Source organism: Myotis daubentonii, chromosome 4 (genome assembly GCF_963259705.1).
Source record: "Myotis daubentonii chromosome 4, mMyoDau2.1, whole genome shotgun sequence".
NCBI lineage: Eukaryota > Metazoa > Chordata > Mammalia > Chiroptera > Vespertilionidae > Myotis > Myotis daubentonii.
In genome coordinates this window covers 39,687,208-39,703,862 of record NC_081843.1, presented here as the reverse complement: position 1 = coordinate 39,703,862, position 16,655 = coordinate 39,687,208, and the positions used below count along the sequence as shown (strand labels likewise).

Genomic DNA, 16,655 nt, shown 5'->3' with positions numbered 1-16,655 from the left:
TGATTGAAGAACAACACAGAAAGAAATTCTTTTTCTGAACTCCCTGCTTAAACGGGTTCTAAATAGCAGCAACAATACTACAGGGGTGGGCAAAGTAGATGCACAGTGGTGAGTACACAAAACACAGAGTTCATTCTTTATTTTGTATTGATTTTTTAGAGAGGAAGAGAGAGGGTGAGAAAGAAACATCAGTGATGAGACAGAATCATTGATCGACTGCCTCCTGCACGCCCCCTACTGGGGATCAAGCCCGCAATCCAGGCATGTGCCCTGACCGGGAACTGAACCCTTATCTCCTGGTTCATAGGTCAATGCTCAACCACTGAGCCATACAGGCTAGGACATTGTTTATTCTTGTATTATTTATTATTATTATTATTAATTATTATTATTATACTGTTGCCCACCCCTGTATATAGCCTATTTGCAAATTTCCACAACACATTCTCCTATAGGATTCCATCCTATTCCTGATCCTGTGATGTGGGCACGGCAGATGCCAGCTCAGCAGGGCTGGGATCACCCATGGCTACCCAAGCAGCAAGCGCAGCCATGGTGCTGGAGCCTGGCCTCGCAGAGTTCTTGTCTGCCTTAGTTGTTGTGTTGATACAGGTCACAGCCTCCTGCAATGCGGCAAAATACCCAACACTCGAGGTCCCCTGACATGATACAGATTACTCCCCTAAGAGCTCCCAGCGCTCCAGGTCCCAGGACCAAGCAGCACAGCCTTAAACATCCTGCACATCTTGCCAAATGCAACAGGCGGGTGGGCTGGTTGCTTCTGTGTGTGCAGAGGCATAAGGGCATCCACATTCCTCACCCCGTTGGGCAAGCCCAGGGAATTAGAAAAAGAACCTCTGCTTTTCATGTCGAGACCCTGCCGTTCTCTGCACCTCGTTGTTCTAAGCCTTTACTGTTCCATGGACGGTTCTGCCGAAATCCCCAGAGCTGTCCCCGGTTAGTAAACTGAGAGCTGAGTTTCCCAAACACGTTTATTTCCCTTTAAAGCAACTGCGGGGAGGCTGAAAACCACCGTGTCATACTTGCCTGTTACTCATTAACTAACTTTAAAAAAAAAAAAAGCCTCAGCCAGGGTAGGAGCCAGATGCAGCCTTCCACGCGGGGACTGAGCAGAGGACAACGCAGGTTTCCACGCTGGGGCGGGGGTTCAGAAATGAGCCTCTGAGCTCGCTCCTTGGCCTGGCGACGGAGGGACAAGTGCAGGATGGTGAAGAAGAGGCGGTCCTCCAGCGACACGGAGTTCAGGTTTGACGTGCCCGGCAGCCCGGACAAGGCCTGCGAGGCCCAGCACGGCGACCCCGACAGCCCCGGCTCCGTGTTCCTCAGGTGGGTACCGCCGGCTGTCTGTCCGTCTGTCTGTCCGGCGGCTGGCTTCTGAAAGAGCTCTTGCCTCATTCTCTGGCGTGGCAGTGTGCCAAGGGGGAAGGGAAGGCAGCTTTGGCCTCGGGGCCAGGGGACTGAAGGGGGACATGGCAAAGGATGTGAGCGCCTGAACAAACAGCCCTTCCCACTGTTACGGGAAATAACTGTGGTGTCTGCTTTAGGGCTTCTCAGCACCAGGTAACCGGCCAGCCATGCAGTTCCTCGGGTCCTGACTCGCTCTCAGATTCATAGGAAGTGAAGCCGTAACTGAACCAAAAACCCTACTTAGGTGTCAGAATTGCCGGCATTATTATTCAAATAGCAATCATTAGAACATTAAAATAATTGCACTCTTCTTGGTTTTCTAAATTAAATTTTGAAATAGCACTGCCCTGGCTCCACTACTTACTGTGCGGTGACTTTCAACAGCTTTGGCCAGATTCAGGACATATCCCTTTTAGCTCTAAGTATTAATGTCTACATCAACACCACTCTGATAATGACATACTTTTAATGAAAATTCATTTATTAGCTCTTTACTCAGTTTGTCTCATAATAATTCTCTAGCAGCTTATAGAAGGTAGACATCAGGTGCAAGAGGAAACCAGTCACAAGGAAGTGTCTCCTCCAGCGTTGGTGTGGTGTGAGCTGTAATGTACCTGCCGTGCAAACTTCTCCGCTGAAGGCAGAGAGCGGCCTCCACACCTGGAGCTGCCTTCACATAGCACCGTATCCAGAAAGGGATCATTGGTCTTACTTTCCAATCATTTTAAGTCATTTACACAACAAGGTGCTCAAAACTATAATGTTTAAAAATTAAAAAGGAAGCAAAGAAATCCCATCTCATGTCATGGCATCCATGTATCTGAATGCAGGTTATGAGTACAAGTTAAATAATTTTTAGAGACCAAGAGTGAATTTATGCAAAATGTTGCTTAATGCCTATTTTAAAGTTAGCTTGGTTTTTCCATCCACCACTAAAATGAGTCTACGTAACTTGCATTATGGTTGTTTGAGCAAGAGCATAATTGCTGTAACTGAAAATGTAAAAACTCTTGCATTATTTTCATATTTTGCTGAAATTTGAGTATTTCCCAAATCACTTTGTCGGCTTAAGCCATATATTTTGTAGATTGTAATGTAAATTCTTTTTGGAGCTCTATCTCTAACCAGAAAAATATAATTTTAAAAAATGCATAAATTAATTAACTACTTAATTAATTGCACAAAGTATAAATTTTGCCATGCATAATAATTTTCTTTTTAAATTACAGTTGAAATACAATATTATATTGAAGTGTACAACCCAGTGATTAGATGTTTATATGGCGTACAAAGTGATCACCCCAATAAATCTAGTAGACATGTCGCCATACATAGTTTCACAATATTACTGACTGTATTCCCAATGCTGTACTTTACATCCCTATGACTATTTTGTAACTACCAGTTTGTACTTCTTAAACCCTTCGCCTCTTTCACTCATCCCCCTAATACCCCTCCCATCTGGCAACCATCGAAATGTTCTCTGTGTCTATGAGTTTCTCTCTGTTTTGTTTGTTCATTTATTTTGTTTTTTAGATTCCATATATAAGTGAAATTATATGGTATTTGTCTTTGTCTGACATTTCACTAAGCATAAATAAATATAACACATATGATTTAAATAAGTATAAATAAATAAATAGAATAAATAAATAGAATAAAAATAAAATAAAAACCTATATCAACTAAATTCAAGCCTCTTTCAAAAAGAGCCCAGGCCAATTTCACCAGCATATTTAAATATTCAACATATAAAACCTCTATGCTAATATCTATAAGTGTTTTTTAATATGTATTAGAAACCAACCTAAATATATTTCCAATTTAACAATGGAGAACTTTTAGTCTAGTTAAAAGATCTATTTAATATATGGTATATCAAATCTTTGGAAATAATTTGTAGAAGCATTCAGGCACATGTTGGTTAATTATTTCAGGTCAAACATCAGTCCAGGTAAACACTTCCCTTGATCTTCTAAATAAGTATTAAGAATTTATGTGGCAGTTGTGGTATCCCATTATCCTTTCCATGAACAAGAGCTAATAAAATGTCCTCTCAGATGAACAAACTGCAGATATAATTTATGCAGTATTTTTATTCAACCATTCAGTTCAACAAAGATCTGTGAGTGTTATGCACTAGACCATGCGGAAGGCACAGAGGATCAAATCATGAACAACTAGACCTAGACTCTGCCCTCATGAAGGTTATTAGTTTAATGTTGAAGACAGGCAAAAAAATTAGGAATACATGCAACATATATGAGATTCACATATTCATGTCTATTATTATAGGAAACAAGTACAGGGCTGAGATGGAGAATGGGATGGGAAAACTAATTTAGATGGGGTGTCAAGTAACAGGTCCTTAGGGAAATGATATTTAGGTCAACTTACAGGATGAAAAAAGAGCCAACCATGGAATGATCAGGAAGGAGTATGGTGCCCTGAGGAGGGAAGATCTTATGTCTTGAGGAACCTGGGAGAGTGGCACGCAATGAAATTAGAGAGATTAGCAGAGGTTGAAGGTGTTGAGAGTTTTATTCTCATTGCCATGGAAGCCACTGGAGAGTTCACAATAAGAGAGTGTCATGGTGTGGTGTCTCTTTAGAAGGGATATCTGGCTGCCCTCTGGGTTATTCCCAGTGTTTTACTCATTCAAGTAATACTACACCTTGCCCAGACCTGTATGTGCCTAGGAGAGGAATTGCTGAGTCATACATATGGACATGCTTAACTTTACATATTATGTCAAATTGTGTTCCAAAGTTCTGGGCCATTTATGCTACTACCAGCAGTGACTCCCCTGCCTCAACACATTGTCCCACTTTTTAATTTTTCCACTCTGAAAGGTATGAAATGGCATCTCGATGTGGTTTTAATGTGCATTTCCCTTACTAACAGAGGAGGAGCGTCTTTTCAATGTGTTTATTGCTCATTTTCATTTCCTCCTTTGTAAAACGCCTGCTTATGGACTTATGACCTTTTGGACTCTCTATTTTTAGATAGTTTTTTAAATACTCCAGATATTGATCTTTTGTTAGTTATGTGTGCTGCAAATATTTATTCCAGCATGTGATTTGCCTGTTCATGTTCTCTGTCATGTCCAAGTTCTTATTTCTAACTTATCCATTTATTATTTACTAGAGGCCTGGTGTACAAAAATTTATGCACTGGGGGGGGGGGTGTCCCTCAGCCCAGCCTGTGCCCTCTCACAGTCTGGGACCCCTCGGGGGATGACCACCTGCTGGTTTAGGCCCGCTCCCTGGGGAATTGGGCCTAAGCTGGCAGTCAGACATCACTCTGGCAGCCCAGGAGCCCGAGGGGGATGTCCACTTGCCAGCAGGGAGCAGGCCTAAGCTGCAGTCTGACATCCTTAGGGCTGCTAAGGAGGCGGGAGAGGCTCCCACCACCACCGCTGTACTGGCAGCCATCAGCCTGGCTTGTGGCTGGGCAGAGCTCCCCCTGTGGGAGGGCACTGACCACCAGGGGGCAGCTCATGCATTAAGCGTCTGTCCCCTGGTGGTCAGTATGTGTCATAGTGACCAGTCTCCCAGTCTTTCTGCTGTTAGGGTCAGTTTGCATATTACCCTTTTATTATATAGAATAGAGGCCTGGTGCATGGGTGGGGGCCGGCTGGTTTGCCCTGAAGGGTGTCCCGGATCAGGGTGGGGGTCCCGCTTGGATGCCTGGCCAGCCTCGGTGAGGGGCTGATGAGTGTTTGCAGGCTGGTAACACCCCCTTCAGGGTGGGGGTCCCCACTAGAGTGCCTGGCCAGCCTGGGTGAAGCGCTGATGGCTGTTTGTAGCTGGTCACACCCCCTTCAGAGTAGGGGTCCCCACTGGGGTGCCTGGCCAGCCTGGGTGAGGGACTAATGGCTGTTTGTAGGCTGGTCACACCCCCTTCAGGGTGGGGGTCCCCACTGGGGTGCCTGGCCAGCCTGGGTGAAGGGCTGATGGCTATTTGCAGGCTAGTCAAGCCCCCCCTCCCCCAGTGGAGACCCTCACCCCATGGAGGTTTGGCCAGCCTGGGCGAGGGGCTGATGGTTGTTTTCAGGCTGGCCACACCCCCTTTAGGGTGGGGGGTCCCCACAGGGGTTCCTGGCCAGTCTGGGTGAGGGGCTGAGGGCTGTTTTCAGGCTGGCCAAGCCCCCCGGTGACGGAAGCTCCCAGCCTCTCCTTTTTTTCTTTTTATTTTATTCTGGGATTTATTTACCTTCTATAATTGAAACTTTGTAGCCTTGAGAGGAGCTCAGAGCTGGCCAGAGCGGGTGGGAGGGAAGCTTGGCTTTCTCCATCGCCAGGAGCAACCAAGCCTCCTGTTCGCTCCAGCTCCGTGGCCACGGCTGGCTGAAAGCCGGTATCTGGGGTTTATTTATCTTCTATAATTGAAACTTTGTTGCGTTGAGTGGAGCTCAGAGCTGGCCACGGCCGGGAAGCTTGGCTTTCTCCATCATTGGGGCAACCAAGCCTCCTGCTTGCTCCAGCTCCGTGGCTGCTGGCCGCCATCTTGGTTGGGTTAATTTGCATATATAGTTGCTCTGATTGGCTGATGGGTGTGGCTTAGGGCATGGCAAAGGTACAGTCAATTTGCATGTTTGTCTTTTATTAGTGTAGATGTTATGACTTGCACTTTCTGTGACTTGTTTAAGAAATCCTTCCCTACCCTGAGGTCATAAGCATATTCTTGTGTATTTTTTCTAAAACTATATTTTTCTTTTACACAAGGATCCTATAAAGGTTTGGGGCTTTATTTTTGTTTCTGGTGTGAATTAAGGCATCATTTTCATTTTTATATACATAATAAATTGTCCCACATTACTTAGTGAATAGTCTTTCCTTTCCCCATTAATCTGCAATGCCAGCTCTGTCATATATCCCTGTCTTCATGACTATCACTTTATAATGAAAGTTTTGTTATCTGATCACTGTCTTCATGACCATCACTTTAAAATAAACTAGAGGCCCAGTGCACGAAAACTGTGCACTGGAGGGGGGTCCCTCAGCCCACCCTGTACTCTCTTGCATTCTGGCACCCCTCAGGGGATGTCCACCTGCTGGCTTAGGCCCGATGCCCCCGGGTATCAGGCCTAAGCCAGCATTCAGACATCCCTCTCACAATCAGGGGCTTTCTAAGTCTGGGATCCCTTGCTCCTTACCGCACACCTGCAGCTGAGGCAGGAGAGGCTTTTGCCACTGCCGCTACACTCGCTGCACTCGCCAGCCATGAGCCCAGCTTTTGGCTAAGCAGCGCTCCCCATGTGGGAGCGCACTGACTACCAGGGGCAGCTCCTGCGTGGGGCTGGGGAGGGATGCAGGAGGTTGGCCAGCTGGGGAGGGACCGCGAGAGGGGAGGGATTGTGGGAGGGCTCCAGGGTGTGTCTAGCCCATCTCGCTCAGTCCTGATCAGCCGGACACCAGCAGCAAGCTAGCCTACCGGTCGGAGCATCTGTCCCCTGGTGGTCAGTGCATGCCATAGTGACTGGTTGACTGGTCAACTATCTGCCCCTTGGTGGTCAGTGCACGTCATAGCAAGCAGTTGAGTGGCCTTAGCATATCATTAGCTTTGATATTACACTTTGATTGGTTGAATGGCCAACCAGAGGACCGGACACTTAGCATATTAGGCTTTTATTATATAGGAAGTTTTGTTAACTGATAAGACTTCTTACCTACCTCAGAAGTGATTGGCTACTCTTGACCCTTTGCTCTTCCATTTAAATTTTAACCATGACCTCCTGGTTCATAGGTCAATGCTCAACCACTCAATTTAAATTTTAGAATCAGCTTATGGAATAAGACTTTTCTTTCATTGAAATTGCAGTGAATCTATTGCTCTACTTGAAGAAATTTAATTTTATGGTATTAAATATACCTATTCATGCACATGTTATAACTTCCATTTATTTAGGTGGTCTTTAATGTCCTTCAATAAAGCTTTAGAATATTGTACACAAAGATCATACACATCATTTATTATATTTATTCCTAAGTACTTCACACTTTTGTTGCTATTGAAAATATATTTCAAATTGCATTTTATCTTGTTGATATTGTACAAAATGTAATAAATTTCTAAATTGATCTTACATTCAACATCCTGGCTAGGTCTCCTCATTAATTTTTATAATCTGTAGACTATGAAATTTTCTTTGTAGACAATATTATTTGAAATAATAAAGTTTTGTTTTTACTTTTCTGATCTTTACTCGTTCTAAATCCTTTTCATTTCATTATACAAGCAATGAACTCCATTATAATGTTGAGGACTAGTAGTAATTCCAGGCATTCTTGTTTTGTTCTTGATTTTTAAAGGAATGCTTTTAACATTTTAGATTTTATCAGCCTTTCTCAGGTTAAAAAGTTCCCGCCCGGCCAATGTGGCTCAGTGGTTGAGCGTCAACCTATGAACCAGAAGGTCACAGTTCAATTCCCTGTCAAGGCACATGCCCAAGTTGTGGGCTCAATCCCCAGTAGGGGGTGTGCAGGCGTCAGCCTGTCATTAAGTTTCTCTCATCATTGATGTTTCTCTCTCTCTCTTTCCTCTCCCTTCCTCTCTGAAAACAATAAAAAAAAATTTTTTTTAAAGCATAACTGAATAACCTATGCTTTAATCTTTGACTCACTTTTTAAATGACATTTTAAAACCTCTTGAAATCTATTTTGGATGAGTTTGAGAGCTACTTAAGGTAACAGATTTTAAAAAATCAATCAGCTTCATTTACATACCTTCCTCTCTCTTTCTCTCTTTCTCTCTTTTCCTCTCCCTCTCCTCTTTGTTTAACAAAACCAGACAAGTGCAATTGAACTGAAAGCTTTAGGAGTTGCCCCCACGTGTGATTATGAGGAGTTCTGTGAGGCCAAATTGGGAACCCCTCCCGAGAAGTGCCTGTGTGATGAATGAGTGTTTCTGTCTCACCCAGCAGTAATAAGAAGAATCCTCTTCTATTTGCGTATGGGCTGACTCATGGGAACTCTTCACAGACCACCGGGTGGCCTTTCACTGTGGCAGATGGATTATTGAGATCATCCTCTGCACTGCTGAGATGAGGAAAGCAAGTAACAGAAAGGAAAGTTTCCTGCTGTTGCTGTAGGGCAACAAGATTGGTTCAAGGAGTGACTACACAGCCAGAAGCATGACCAGAATAGCCTTACGCAACCCCATTGACCATTGTATCCACTGGCTTGGCGTCTAATTATTTGGCCTATTTCCAAAGTTCAAACCCATCTTCAAGGGTCATTTGATTCAGTTTCTTCATCTCACCCAGGATGACTTTTATAATCACAGAGCGGACACTGGTTGGAGAAGTAGACATGCTACTCTGTTTGAAAAAGCAAGGTTAAGGGACCTGCTTGGGACTCTCAATTTTATCCAGGCTCATTATGTGATTCTGTGGGTTTCATTTAAATGTATCTGTAAAAAGGCAAGGGTAGCCCTAGCCAGTTTGGCTCAGTGGATGGGTCCCTGGTTTGATTCCTGTAAGACAGTGGTTCTCAACCTGTGGGTCGCGACCCCTTTGGCGGTCGAACGACCCTTTCACAGAAGTCGCCTAAGACCATCCTGCATATCAGATATTTACATTACAATTCATAACAGTAGCAACATTACAGTTATGAAGTAGCAACGAAAATAATTTTATGGTTGGGTCACAACATGAGGAACTGTATTTAAAGGGCCAGAAAGTTGAGAACCACTGCTGTAAGGGCATGTACATCAGTTGCAGGCTCAATCCCTGGCCCTGGTCAGGACACGTGCAGGAGGCAACCAATTGATGTGTCTGTCTCTCTCTCACATGGATGTTTCTCTCTCTCTCTCTCTCTCTGTCTCCCCCTACCTTCCACTCTCTCTAAAAATCAATGAAGAAAAATCTTCGGGTGAGGATTAACAACAAAAATAAAAAAGGCAAGGGTATTTGTCCTATGTACTTTTGAGAAATGGTGAATTGAAAAGTATGATGGGTGATTTCATTTAACAAATAGTTTCTTAATACTTTCTGGAATCTCGGATAAGGACACTCTGCACATCTGGTTTCTGCACTTCTTGGCTATGCAATCTCTCTGGGCTTCGCTTTCCTCAACTGCAAAACGGGAATAATCACTGAATTGTGGTAAGTTTTAAATGAGATAATATATAAGGTGCTTGGCACACAGCAAATTTCTGATGCTTGCTGTGGTTATTCTAAGGCAGTGGGGAGAGATCCACAGGGAAATGCAGGGTGGTACACATATCCCCTAAAGCTCTTGTGGAGTAAATAAATGGCTGAAGTCCCGGCTTCTGCTCCCAGGGGCTCCCGCTACACACCCAGGCTACCATAGAAGGCAGGCAATGTGCATGCACTTTAACAGTTAAATTATCAGTCTAACTTTCCAAACTATAATTTTCCGAAGCATGCTGCCTTTAGTCCCCATGCTGCAATGCTTCGGTCTAGAAATAAACTGCACATTTCAAATACTTAGTGGGACAAAATAAACTTTGCCTAACGCGAAAAACTGATAGCTGCCAGGATGACCTTAGAGGGAAAGAAACCTATTTTCCTTCTCCAGTAAACCCAGAGGGCAGAACAACGTGCCCTGAACAAGCCTGACTCCCAACACACTCCTGCCAAACGGGGAGGAAACTTCACCTGGAAGTGGGAACCATGAAGTCGCAGACGCGCGCGTTCATTTAGCTCACAGGGCCCCACCTCTCGCCCTTTCTGCCCCAGGAAGCCCACATGCCAGCCACGCACATAGTTCCAGGCTCCATACCTCCCCTGCCTACAGCACTCAGGAGAGTAAATCCTGAGCTGTCCTTCCAAACCCAACCAGGTACCACGGCTTTGAGAAAGCCTCCCTGACACCCATCTCCCTCTCTCTGGCTCACCGCCATCCCTTACAGGAGTTAGCACACGCTAAAGCACACACATCCACATCCTTAGGTTGGTCTTTCGGCCTCCCTCTGCTGCCTGTTGTTTCCAACCCACCACTCAGTGCAGTTCCTGGCAGCAAGTCCACATCCATAAATGTTAGAGGGATGAATAAATGGTGGCGGGTGATGGATAGATAAAGAGCTCCCCTGCGTTGACAAGCGAGGCTGACCCTGCTGGGGTGCTGTGACCGCACCCCAGGAAGGCCGAAGCTCAGCCGAACAGTCAGGGCACACAAGTCAAGAATCTGCTGGATGCAGAAGAACAGCTAGCGGCAAACTCAGATAACGTCTCAGACCTTCTGACTCATAGGCCAGGTCCTTTCCACTGCTCCACAGTGACTTACTAGGAAATCTGAACTGATATCAGTCCCATGTGTTTTTTCCTCGCCATTAGGAAAAGAAATGGGAGGAGGGCGGGGGGGGAGCAATTACACGATTAAAAGGCTACAAGGAGCAATATAGGCTGAAATTTCTGTTTCCATAAATGTAAGCGTAAACTTCATTTCAACTTAATTTCACATTGAATTAAGTTTCAAAATAAACGGAATTACTGTAAAATTGAATTAAACTAGATATGAGAGAAATAAGAATTTAATCTAATAAAGCATTGATTTTTAATTTCATAAATAATCCCTCACCCATGCCATACACTTTCATATCTTTGTGCCTCCACACTTGTTTTCTCTCTGCCTGGAATAATATTTCCCCTCAAGTGATGCTTAACCACAGTCTGGTGCATTTTTGCAATATCCTGTTGGTTTCACTGGTCCGCCCTGTGTGTTCAGCGTGGATTCTCAACACCAGCGTGCGAATACCGAGCGAGGGCAATCGCACGGGGCCACCTCAGAAGCTGGCCACCACAATAGCCGTGGCTGACACCCAAACTACCACCTACTCCTAACCTGAAAGGTGGTATGCGGTGAAAGGGCAGTGGTTTGGAGTTCTCTGCATTTGAATCATAACTCCAGCCCTTACTGTGTCACCTTAGTCCAGTTATCGAATCTTTCTGACCCTCGGTTTTCTCACGTGTCAGGTGGGACAGATAACACCTACCTTTTAGGACTGTTTTGAGGATTGGGTAAGAGTCATACATGGTGGCTGGCAAGTGGGAGCACTCAAGAATTGTTGCCCTTTAGTATAATTACAAGGTAGGTGAAGCGTTGCTATAGAAACACAGGTGGAAGTCACAATCCACACAACCCTGTGTCCAACTCTAAGGGGTTTTTTCCTATCTGCTCGATTATCCCCACACATTCTTTTATAACTTCTAAATGACGTAGTGAGAGCTAAACACTGCGGGAAGAAAGAATAGGAAACTTTCAAAATTCCCTTTTTATATTTGAACACATGGAGAGGCACGAGGACTTTAAGATCCAAACCTGAAGAGCCAAATGGGTCCAAGCTCTTTCCTCTCTCCCCATGGCTGAGTCCATATTATATGAGCTTAAAGAAACATGAAAATAAGGTAGAGGGAAAACACACCAATACTGAGTGAAGTCGTTTTCTCAAAATGACAACTCCTCTAAAAAAAAAAAAAAGAAAAGAAAAAGAAAAAAGTGATTATTTCTAGAAAAACAATAGGTTCCAATGGTCAAGGTCTGTCTCACGTTTAAATTAAACATTCTTCAGTGATGCTACTGGTGAGCAAGCTTGAACAATGTTCTCTGTTCAGGAATTGGAGAGTTTGTGCTTTGTCTTTGCTGTCAATTTCTCCAACCTTTGTGTCTTCTCCGGTAAAATAAAAATAAAGACCCTGAGAGAAGAGGCTCTTCGTATCTGACTCAAAAGGTTATTCCTCCAACTTCATATACTGAACGGATAGTGGGAAGTGCCCAGGGCTGGCCTGACAGGCGTCCGTGAGCTGGAGAAAATTACTGACCCTCACCTTCTCCTCATCTCACAAAACAGGCTTTCTATGGGGAACAGGATTTTCCTATGGGGAAAAGGATTTTTATTTCTATTGGGGAAATAAAAAAGAGGGAGGGGGACAAAATGAGGGGATATACATAAAGTTTTCAATTACAAGCTCCTCGGGAGGGGAGGGGAAAAATTAAGGATTCTTTTCAGGTATTATTTTATTCTTATTCTTACGGTATTTTTAAACATTTATTTTAGTTGCTCTCTGAAGTGGTGAATTTGCCATGAAGCTAATAAAGCTGAAACTTCAGGGCCTATCGCTTGAATAAACCTCTTCTTAGTCAATAGTCACCTAATTTTGCATTGTTTGTACCTCATTTTGCATTGTTTTTCTTAAAGAAGTCGCCCATATTATATAAGCTTCAAGCCCTACAAAACTGAATTGGTTCCAGGTGCTGCTGTTAACTTCAAGATGCATTTTTCAACCAAGACCGGTTTTCTAAATATGATCATCAGTCTTTCTTATCAGGAAATGGGGCATTATTTACTAACAGTTAACAAATCTAAACAAGAAACTGTTAGTATGGTAGGAAAGGGTATTTCCAAAATGCCAGATTCCTGGAAAATATGGAAATGAAATTTATTCCCAACACAGACATAATTTTGGGAGGGACATCCATATGGTCATTATCCAAGATGACCATATAGACCATATATCCTAGAGTATATAATATATACTTAATGTAGAATTGAAACATAGATCTTTATTTTCGTTCTTAAAAGAGAGAAAAAAATTATTGAATTTTATTTTTACATTATATCCCACATTTTAGAGGTTCTATAAAAATGAGATTCCAGGAACCCAAAAGCCGCTCTACTAATAATCCCTATTTGAGTTGAGAAGTAAATAGCAAAGAAGAGTAGTTAAGAACACCAACTCCTCAGCCAGACTGCATGGGTCCCCATCTCCTCTAAGTGGCTTGGCATGCCTGTACCTCAGCTTCCTCTCCTGTGACAGCTCCTACCTCACTGGACTGCTGTAAGGATTGAATGAGTTACCGTAGTGGTGAGGTGCTTAGACAACCACCCAGCATATGTAAGCACTACACAAGTGTTACTTAAAACGCCTTTGGCTGACTTCTAACTTGGGCTGTCATCTCACGAATTATGCTATCAACCTGGGTAATGATTAACTTTTTTTCCACTATCATTCTCCCATGAGTGGCAATATCTTTCTTCTACATCAGCTACTGAATTGCCACATTTATGGTGGAAAATATTTATTTTGTATCCCCCTAAGTGTTGTAATCCCTAACTGGTTTTTTTTATTACAACTTAAGATAGGAAAACAAAAATAGAAAACCACATAGTTTAACCTAAAGTAAATGGATCACAGCATCTGATTATTATGTGCTATTTTTCAAAATGGTTCTTTAATATTTGCTAAATTGTCCACATTAGGAAATATAATTATGTCAATTACTGACCAAGAGTTTAACTTTTGATGATGAAGAAAGTGGTAAAATTTTACAGAGTTGTTTAAATAAAAGTTTTTTTAAGGCCTCTTTCTATTAAGTATTACTAAGCATATCTCTATTGGAAGGTACCTTGTTTATCAGTCCACCTGCCACGCAGTAGCAGGTTCAGCAGATGATGTGACTTTGAACTTTCACCAATATCTAGGTTTTAATGATAAAACAGAGTCTGTTTCACTGTGGCCCTAAACTACTCTGTACCTGTGAACATCAAATGATTGGGTCATTAATATGAAAGTTCCAAGGTAATGCTGTAAAGCATGGTAAATATTTAACTGAAATATCAGGTGACCTTTCTTACAGGCTTACATCTAAGTAACAGGGAAGGAGTTTCGTTAATGCCCAAGTAGTTATATAAATGGCCTTAATTAAGTATAAATAATAACAAACACACGCTGTGATGAAACATTCAATTATGCCAACACCACAGTTTTTTGGACTAGAGAACATTTTTTGATCCCAAAGAGCAACAGCATTGTTTGTTCCTGAATTCAAAAGAAATAAAATTATTCGACTGTGTGTCTATCAGGTTTCCCCATGGTCCTGAAGACTACGTAACCATAAGCACAGCTATAGTTTAATATAATTTCAACAGCCTTCCAGAAATGCATGGTTAGGAATAGAGTGATACTTTAGTTCTGTTAGATAATCTTGGTTAAGTCCAGATTTGATTCACAACTTCTTCATGACAATGACAAACGTACATTTATTAGCCGTCTACTGTGTGTCAGGTATATGTTAAGCTCTTTTCACAAATTTGCTAATTCAAACGTCACAATAACTTATGAAATAAGAACTCTTATTACCCCATTTTCCAGATAGAAAACTGAACCTTGGAAGATTAAATACTTAATTCCCATGATAGAAGAGCTGGATTCGATCTTAAGACTCCAGCACCCATGTTATTTCTACCTCACTCTACCCCAACTCCGCCCACCCCCATGTCCTTCCATCATGGAGTAATGCATTATGCTATGGGAAGTAGACTTTCTAAAGTAAGCTGGATGATTAAAATTGACATGAGAGTAGGATATGACACTTTCTATTAAGTGTCCTAACTAAAAAGCATGAACTACAAAATAAATAATAAATAAATTAGACCTCATCAAAATAAAATACAAAGGACACCATCAAGAAAGACAAGCCACAGAATGAAAGAAAATATTTGCCAATTATTTATCTGATCAAGATCTAGTATCCAGAATATATAAATAATTCTTACAACTCAATAATAAAAAGACAACACATTTTAAAATGGGAAAGGATTTAAATAACTTTTTCTTCAAAGAATACATATAAATGACCAATAAGATGTGATATGGTGCTCAATATGGTAAGTCATTACAAAAATGCAAATTAAAACCACAATGAGAGACCACTTCAACCTACTAGGATGACTACACTTGAAAAGACAGAAAACACCAAGTGTTGATAAGCATGTAGAGGACCTGGAGCCTCATGCATTGTTGGTAGGAATGCCAAATGGTGCCCCTTTGGAAAACAGTTGGGCGGTTCCTCAAAAAGTTAAACGCAGAGTTACCATATGATCCAGCAATTCCCCTCCTAATTATATACCCAAAAGAATTGAAATCACATGTCCATGCAAAAACTTACATTATTCGTAATAGCTAAAAAGTGGAAGCAACCCAAATGTCCATCCACTAATGAATAAAATGTGTTATATCTGCAGAATGGAATGTTGTCTGGCCATAAAAAGAAATAAAGTACTGTTATATGCCATAACATGGATGAAAGAAGCTAGTCACAAAAGGCCACATGATTCCACTTATATAAAACTAGAGGTCTGGTGCACAAGATTCGTGCACTGGGGCGGGGGGTGGGAGGGTCCCTCAGCCCAGTCTGCACCCTCTCGCAGTCTGGGGCTCCCAGTGGGCAGTCTGACATCCTTAGCGCTGCTGCCACTGCAGCTGCGCTTGCCAGCTGTGAGCCCTCGCCAGCTGTGAGCCTGGCTTCTGGATGAGTTGCTCCCCCTGTGGGAGCACACTGACCACCAGGGGGAAGCTCCTGCGTTGAGCGTCTGCCCCCTGGTGGTCAGTGCATGTCATAGTGTCATAGCTCAGTCTTTCTGCCATTAGGTCGATTTGCATATTAGCCTTTTATTAGATAGGACTAGAGGCCCGGTGCACAAAAATTTGTGCACTTGGGGGGGAAGGGGGGTTTCTCAGCCCGGCCTGTGCCCTCTCGCAGTCTAGGACCCCTCGGGAGATAACGACCTGCTGGCTTAGGCCTGCTCCCGGGTGGCAGAGGGCAGGCCCAATCCCTAGGTGCAGCCCTTGGTCGGGCTCAGAGCAGAGCCGATTGGAGGGTTGGGGCACCGCCCCCTGTCACACTCAAGGCAGGGTCGATGGGGAGGTTGTGGCGCCACCCCCTGTCACGCAGAGAACAGGGCCAATTAGGGGGTTGGAGCGCTGCCCCCTGTCACGCACAGAGCAGGGCCCATCAGGGGGGTTGGGGCTCCGTACCCTGTCACGCATAGAGCAGGGCCCATCAGGGGGTTGGGGAGCTCACCCTGTCACGCACAGAGCAGGGCCAATCAGGGGGTTGGGGAGCTCACCCTGTCACACACAGAGCAGGGCCGATCAGGGGGTTGGGGCGCTGCCACTGTCACACTCAGGGCAGGGCCGATGGGGAGGTTATGGCTCTACCCCATCACACACAGAGCAGGGCCAGTGGGGGGGGGGGGGTTGGGGCGCTGCACCCTGTCACACACAGAGCAGGGCCGATCAGGGGGTTGGGGCGCCGCACCCTGTCACACACAGAGCCGCAGGGTGATCAGGGGGTTGGGGAGCTCCCCCCTATCAGGCACAGAGCAGGGCTGATCAGGGGGTTGGGGTGCCTTCCCCTGTCATGAACAGAGCAGGGTGGATAGGGAGGTTGTGGCCCTGCCCCCTGTCACACACAGAGCCG

At 43.9% G+C, this 16,655-nt stretch overlaps 1 protein-coding gene and 1 long non-coding RNA gene across 5 annotated transcripts in view; one reads left to right on the top strand and one right to left on the bottom strand.

The window, feature by feature from the left end:
• LOC132233310 (uncharacterized) overlaps nucleotides 1–16,655 on the bottom strand; it is a 168,358-nt gene that overhangs the window by 118,664 nt on the left and 33,039 nt on the right. The window lies entirely within an intron of this gene.
• The window catches only part of GRAMD2B (GRAM domain containing 2B), a 102,630-nt gene continuing 87,074 nt past the window's right edge, over nucleotides 1,100–16,655 (top strand). For all 4 annotated transcript variants that reach the window (XM_059693740.1, XM_059693742.1, XM_059693741.1 and 1 more), the window contains exon 1: nucleotides 1,100–1,347. In XM_059693740.1, the coding sequence (XP_059549723.1) occupies nucleotides 1,226–1,347 (122 nt within the window). In that variant the 5' untranslated portion in view covers nucleotides 1,100–1,225. The remainder of the gene's footprint in view (nucleotides 1,348–16,655) is intronic.